This window comes from Chrysochloris asiatica, unplaced genomic scaffold, assembly GCF_000296735.1.
Source record: "Chrysochloris asiatica unplaced genomic scaffold, ChrAsi1.0 scaffold00006, whole genome shotgun sequence".
Lineage (NCBI taxonomy): Eukaryota > Metazoa > Chordata > Mammalia > Afrosoricida > Chrysochloridae > Chrysochloris > Chrysochloris asiatica.
In genome coordinates this window covers 8,729,498-8,737,013 of record NW_006408524.1, presented here as the reverse complement: position 1 = coordinate 8,737,013, position 7,516 = coordinate 8,729,498, and the positions used below count along the sequence as shown (strand labels likewise).

The 7,516-nt window shown below is 51.2% G+C and overlaps 1 protein-coding gene across 2 annotated transcripts in view; it reads left to right on the top strand.

Moving 5' to 3' along the window:
* Positions 1 to 2,595: 2,595 nt before the first annotated feature.
* Positions 2,596 to 7,516, top strand: part of CDK13 (cyclin-dependent kinase 13) — a 196,464-nt gene continuing 191,543 nt past the window's right edge. For both annotated transcript variants that reach the window (XM_006832114.1, XM_006832113.1), the window contains exon 1: positions 2,596 to 4,174. In XM_006832114.1, coding sequence (XP_006832177.1) covers positions 2,961 to 4,174 — 1,214 coding nt within the window. In that variant the 5' untranslated portion in view covers positions 2,596 to 2,960. The remainder of the gene's footprint in view (positions 4,175 to 7,516) is intronic.

Genomic DNA, 7,516 nt, shown 5'->3' with positions numbered 1-7,516 from the left:
GGTCTTCTTTCAATCCATGGTATTTTCAATATTCTTCTCCAACACCAAAATTCAAAGGCATCAATTCTTCTTTATTTATTGTCCAACTTTCACAAGCGTACGAGGCCACTGAAAATACCATGGCTTGGGTCAGTTGCACCTTAGTCCTCAAAGTGGTATATTTAACTCTTTAACACTTTAACAAGGTCTTTTGCAGCAGATTTTCCTAATGCAATACATTTTTTTATTTCTTAACTGCCGTTTCCATGATTATTGATTGTGGATGCAAGCAAAATGAAGTCTTTGGTAATTTAAACCTTTTCTCCATTTTATCAGGTTATTTATTGGCCCTGTTCTGAGGATTTTTCTGTTTTCTTTACATTATGATGCAATCCTGAAGGTTGTGGTCTTTGATCTTTATCAGTAAGTATTTTATGTCACAACAAGCAAGGTTGTATCACTGCATACTGCAGGTTGTTAGTAAGTCTTCTTCCAATCCTGATGCTATGTTTTTCTTCATACACTCCAGTTCCTCTGATTATTTACTCAGCAAACATATTGATCTGTTGTTAAGTGTCATAGAGGTGTCCCTGTATAGGGTTTCTGAGGATTGGCTGGTGAGTTGAACTGCCAACTTTGCAGTTAGCAGTTCAGTACTTAACCTCCAGCACCACACCAAACCAGAATGAATATGTACGATGAAAGGATGCAACCCTGATAGCACACCTTTCCTTATTTTTAAACCATTCATTAATCCCTTGCTCTGTTCTAACAACTGTCTTAGTGTACGTTAAACTGTTTAAAACACCTAGATATGAATGGATCGATGCCATGTGTTTAAGACCTGATAACCAATTTATGATATGGACAAAATAAACCTGTAAAGGGTGACTACATGTTAGCTCTTGAACAGACTGCTTAGTTTTTCAACTAGTTAAAAGACAATATACACTGTGTAGATTTTAATCTTAGTTATCCTGAGTGCCTATGCTGTTTCTAAAAGATAATGGCGGTCCTGCAGGGAATGAGATAGGAGATCATAAAATAGTTGTTTGGCAATCCCACGAATTTTAGATATCAAGGTTAAAGTGGTTAAATGCCCTCAATTCGAGCAAGGTGTTTTGACTTCAGTGGCCCTGATTATAAGCCTGGGATTTTTGGTAACTCTGACTTAAAAAAAAAAAAAAAATTGAGTTATTGTCGCAGCTTGAGACTAAATTCCCAAGGAAGTTTTAGGTCAAGATGGGGCCACCAACGTGAGATTTGGCAGACCAACGTCATCTCCGCTCTATTTTGCGGGGTGTCCCTGCTCCTCGCGTGGCTGCCCCAATCCTGGGGCTTAGCTGGGGACTGACTCTTAAGAGTGACTGCCCGGCCCAGAGAGCCACTTGTTTAGTACCGTGGAGCTGGTTCCGACTCATAGTGACCCTGCACAGTGCTTCCAAGGCTGTAAATCTTTACGGGAGCATAACGCCTCATCTTTCTCCCGCAGAACGGCTGGTAGTTTCGAACTGCCGACCTTGAGGTTAGCAGCCTGATTCGTAATCACTACGCTATCAGGGCTCCTTAGAGGGCCACTAGTTGCATTATTCCTCTTTGGGGTCTCCTGGGATTGCTGCCGTTATGACCTTTCAATCAACAAGGCAGAAAGGCGGTGCAGAACCTGCGGAAAAGATGGGTAGGGACTAAGTTCTGGATGGAGGCAACAGGAGTGACCAGCATGCGACAACTGCGAGTCACAGGCGACAGGAATGGGCGGCGCACGAATACTTTCCTTTCTTTAATCCTCCTTCACGCACAGCGTTAACCTCGCCGGAAGCGGAGAGGCTTCTAAACACGCAACTTCCGGTGTGGGCGGCCTTCGCCTGTGGCGGGAGCGAGCACGCTAGTGCGCGGCAACTTCGTTCCCGCCTCCTTGTCCCTGTCACCATTCACCTTTGGCTTTTTCGGAGCGTGACGTGCGTGCGCGCCCCCGACTTTGCGTCGGGGCTGAGGGGAAAGGCCGAAAGAGCGAAGCGAGAAGGAGGGGTTGTGGAGGTTAGGGCCCAACCAGCTAGTCCCATCGCCCTCCCACCTCCTCCCGACGAGGAGCGGAGGGAAGAGGAGGAGCGAGCCGAGGCCGGCCGCGCACACCAGGAGCCTCCTCGTGGAGGGGGGAGGGAGCTAAGGAAAGGGGGTAGCTCCGTCACCTCTGATCGCGGCGGCGGCTAAGGAAGAAGAAAGTCAGAGCCCGCACCCAACGCCACAGATTCAGAAAGGCCCCCCGCCCCCATCTCCCCGGAAACAGCCCTCCGCCCAGTCCCGCACACTCGCTGCCCCAACCGTGAGCCGCAGCACAGTGGCCTGCGCCTCGCCCCGCCCCGCTGCCCGGTCCCGCGGGCTGCCGAGTGCGCGAGGCCTTAGGCCGGGAGTTGTTGTCAGGCCCAGGCCACTTCCGAGGCGCCCGCGGTGTGTCGCCACCACCACAAGAGGACGACGTCGACGCGAAGGACGAGGCGGCGGAGGCGTGTTGTTGTCTCACCCACTCTCCTCTCCTGAACTCACACCCAACGTCAGGGCGCGATGGAGTGAAGCGGTGGCGAAGGTGGTACTTCCGCGTTGCGCTGCCTGCCCGAGCTGCGAGCGCGGCCGAGACCGCTCCTCCACCCCGGGGGCACTTGGAGGACTCCGGACGCCCCCGCAGGTCACCGCCCGGCGCATCTGGGGTTTTAGCTGCCAAGGAGAGGACGGCGCCCAAGATCGCGAGCTCTGTCGCCCGAATTCCTGCTTTCCTCAGGCCCGGAGGCCGCTGCGTACCCCACTGTGACCTGGAACGCAGGGACCCGAGTCCCGACCCGGATTATCGTGGCGCGCCTGCTGGCTGGCTCTCTCACTCGGTGACCGTCCGCTGCAGCCGTTCCCGTTTCCGGCGGGGGAGATGGCCAGGATCTGACCCGGGACGAGGCCGCACCCGCGCCGCGCTCTGCGGCGGGCTCTAGGCGATGCCGAGCAGCTCGGACACGGCGCTGGGGGGAGGCGGGGGCCTGAGCTGGGCGGAGAAGAAGTTGGAGGAACGCCGCAAGCGGAGACGATTCCTGTCCCCTCAGCAGCCGCCGCTGCTGTTGCCGCTCCTGCAGCCGCAGCTCCTGCAACCGCCGCCGCCCCCGCCGCCTCTGCTCTTCCTGGCGACTCCCGGCACGGCCGCCGCCGCAGCCGCCGCCGCCGCGGCCTCCTCCTCTTGCTTCAGCCCTGGACCCCCACTGGAGGTCAAGCGGCTGGCGAGAGGCAAGAGGCGCGCAGGAGGGCGGCAGAAGCGGCGCCGCGGGCCCCGCGCCGGGCAGGAGGCGGAGAAGCGTCGGGTCTTCTCGCTGCCCCAGCCGCAGCAGGACGGCGGTGGCGGTGCCAGTAGCGGCGGGGGTGTGACCCCGCTGGTGGAGTACGAGGATGTGAGCTCCCAGTCCGAGCAGGGGCTGCTGCTGGGGGGGTCCAGCGCGGCAACGGCGGCGACGGCTGCCGGGGGAACGGGTGGCAGCGGCGGGAGCCCGGCCTCCTCCTCGGGCACCCAGCGGCGTGGGGAGGGCTCGGAGCGCCGGCCTCGCCGAGACCGCCGCAGCAGCAGCGGCCGCAGCAAGGAGCGCCACCGCGAGCACCGGCGGCGGGATGGGCAGCGCGGAGGCAGCGAGGCCTCCAAGTCCCGGAGCCGCCACGGCCACGGCGGCGAGGAGCGGCCCGAGGCCGCCAAGAGTGGCAGCAGCAGCAGCAGCGGCGGCCGCCGGAAAAGCGCGTCGGCCACGTCCAGCAGCAGCAGCAGCCGCAAGGAGCGCGACTTGAAGGCCCACCGAAGCCGGACTAAGTCGTCCAAGGAGCCGCCGTCGGCCTACAAGGAGCCGCCCAAGGCCTACCGGGAGGAGAAGGCCGAGCCCAAGGCTTACAGGCGGCGGCAGCGCTCCCTGAGCCCTCTGGGAGGCCGGGACGACAGCCCGCTCTCCCACCGGGCCTCGCAGAGCCTGAGGAGCCGCAAGTCCCCCAGCCCGGCAGGAGGCGGCAGCAGCCCCTACTCTCGGCGACTGCCGCGCTCTCCGAGCCCTTACAGCCGCCGCCGTTCCCCCAGCTACAGCCGCCACAGCTCCTACGAGCGGGGCGGCGACGTGTCCCCCAGCCCCTACAGCAGTAGCAGTTGGCGCCGCTCCCGGAGCCCCTACAGCCCTGTGATCAGGTGAGTCCTCCGCCTGGGCCCTTTCCCAGGCTGGCAACGTCTCCAGCAGTGGGCAAATGGGACTTGCCCCCTCCATGGCCCGTAGACCTGTGGACGGAGGCTAGCCGGCGCTCGGCTGGGGGAGAGGCGTTTCAGTGCGTCCGAGACTCCTCTGAGAGGGCTGTAGGGACAAAGCAACAGGTCCCATCGACCGGCCTTTCCTCCGAGGACGGGGAGGAGACAGTCCCAAGGCCGAGGGACGAGTTTTGAGCTTGTCAATAGAGTAACAGGTTTCTCTCGGCCGTTTTCTCCTTTTCCAGCACAATTGATTAGGGTAAACATAGACGGTGCATGATTCGTCCTCATTTGGAAAACTTTTTCCGAGAGGTTTAATGGATGGGGATTTCGGAATGGAGTGCAGTTCAGGGACTAGTGCTATAGAAGGGAATCGGAATCAACGTTATAATGTCAGAGTTGGATGCAGATCTCAACTGCCTCATACAAATCAGCGCAGTGGGGGGGAAAGCAGCCTTTCTGTCAAATTTATTCTTATAATAAGTGAAAAAGGCTCATATAAATGCTGCTAGTTCAGAATTCCGAAGATATTCATTGTGTAATGTTCCTGTGTGCCATAGTTTTCTGCATGGTCTCTCAAAGTCATCATTTAAAAAGAAAAAAACAAAACAAAAAACAGCCTGAGAAGTTTTCTGGTTTCTCTGCTGCCTTTTGAGAATACCCAATTTATAACATAACTATAATCGGTGCAACTATGTATATTCTTACATTCCTATAAACCTGTAACTACTTACTTTAAAGTTAGTTAAATGTTTCTTTTCAGTGACAGAATTTTTGTTTCTGAAAAAGGTGCAGTTGAATCTGTTGAAATTGGAGTAAATTTTTAGGTGTTATATGCATTACTTATTACAATGCATAAGGCCTGTATGCATTGATATGTACTAATTTAAGTAAGTACAGTGAATTAAAAATAACTATTTTACAGACTAATATTCCTTGAGACGTTTGGAAATTCTAGGACTTAAAAGTTCAAAAGTATTGCAAAAAGCCATTTGAATTGCTTGTTCTTTTCTTATTGATTTTAGTTTTCAGTAATTCTAAATGAATCATGAGTACCTCTAAGTCTGGGTTATGTTGCATTTTAGTACAACATGTGTATCTGTAAAGTTACCAGATGGGTATTAATGATGTGAGTAGAGATCTGGGTGCCAGTTGCTTTCAAAGAAATACAGTTGGGTAAATTCTCTTTTCTTACTGTTGGTTGCTCTCAAGTGCATCGAGTTGGTTCTGACTCATACTGATCCTGTATAGGGTTTCAGAGGAGTAGCTGGTAGGTTTGAACTGTCGACTTTGTGGTTCGTTGTCATGTGCTGATCCTGCTTAAATACTAATTGGTGCCTTAAGCAAGGAATATTGCCACTGAAAACCCATTTCAACCAATTTCACATTTGTAAGACTTTATATTTTACTTCTAAGGATATTTTAGGTTTGCCTAAAGATTAACACTGTGTGTTTGTGCCTGTGTGTGATTAATTATGTTTTGCAAATTGGTAAGTTTCAATTTCAAAACTTCAGATTGCGATTTTAAGTGTGCTAGGAGTGGGTTTTGTGTTAAACTGACTATTTTGCTGGGATTTAGCAAGTCCTTTATTATATAATAGTGATAGGTGTGATTAGGATTGCTCATCTTTAACAAGCATTCATAGACACATATGATATTCCAGCTTTACTCTAGGAACTGGGATATAGCTACCAAGAAGCCAAAGAGAACCCTCAGGGAGTTTGCAGTCTAGAGGACCATTCATTGTTGAATTTTTTCATGGTGTTTACATTGATCACTAATATTTCTAAAGGCTTGGATTTGAAAGAAGTTTTAGACTATCTTGACCATTTTAATTGGCCATTTGGTATGAGCTTGAATTTATCTAGATGTAAGAGTCCTGGTGTGGCGCTGTGGGTTAGTGCACTGGACTGCAAAGTCGGTTTGAACTGCAAAGTTGGCGGTTCCAGCTCACCACAGCTGCTCCTTGGAAACCCTATGTTGTTGTTAAGTTCCGTGGAGTCAGTTCCGACTCATAGCGACCCTGCTGTAAATCTTTATAGGAGCAGAACGCCTCATCTTTCTCCTGCAGAACTGCTGGTAGTTTCAAACTGCTGACCTTGCGGTTCACAGCCCGATTGGTAACCACTACACTACCAGAGCTCCTTTGGAAACCCTATATAGGGTCACTATGGGTTGGAACCGACTCAACGGCACTTAACCACTTAACAGCAACTGGAAGCTTTTTACTTTGAGGTAGTGTGCTCTTTAGATTTAGGATCTGAGTGCTAGTCTTAGTTTATCTTTTTTAACACTTTATTGTGCTTTAGGTGAAACTTTACATAGCAAATGAAATTTTACAATCAATTAATTTATACACAAATTGTTCTGTGACATTGGTTGCGATTCCCATAATGTGTGTCAGCACTCTTAGGCACTTGTTACTGTTTTGGTCTCCTATGGTTGATTGTACTGTTGTTAGGTGTGTGGCGCTGTATTAGGGTTTCTGACGCTGTGAATTTTTAGTAGAGCAGAAAGTCTCATCTTTTCTCCTGAAGAGTCTCTGGTAGTTTTGAACTGCCAACCTTGTGGTTAGCGGTGAAGTGCTAAAGGAGCACATACTTCCTGGATGTTGTTTATTTTATAGGTAGGATAAGCAGTCAACCTCAAGGTTTGTTTGAACTGCAAGGTTGGTGGTTCAAATCCAACCAGCCACTCTTCGGAAACCCTGTGTAGGGACTGACTTGAAGGCACTTAACAACAACAGTTATTGGCTGGAGTCCTGGTGTGGCGCAGTAGGATAAGCACTGGACTGCTAACTTCAAGGTCGGCGGTTCAAACCCACCAGTTACTCCTTGGAAACACTATACAGGATTGCTGTTCTATGGCACAGAACACCACCACATTATTGGCCAGCACGGTGACTTGTAGGGTAAGCACTGGACTTCGAACCACAAAGTCGGCAATTGATCCCACCAGCAGCATAGTGTGAGACGCATAAGGCTTTTGGCACCCCATGGGTTTATAGCCTAGGGGACAAGAGCCAGGATCACAATTACTGGCTGAAAGAGTCGCCTACAGTGTGTTCGGTTTGAAGTTAGAAGTAGTCTTAGGGCAATAGTCTCTTGGTTCCTCCAGTCTTTCTATCAGAGCACTAAGTCTAGTTTGTTTTTCATGTTTGAATTTTGTTCTACATTTTTTACTACTTCTAACTGTTGTTGTTGTTAAGTGCCGTCGAGTCGGTTCCGACCCATAGCGACCCTGTACAGGGTTTCCGAGGCTGTAAATCTTTATGGGAGCAGAAAGCC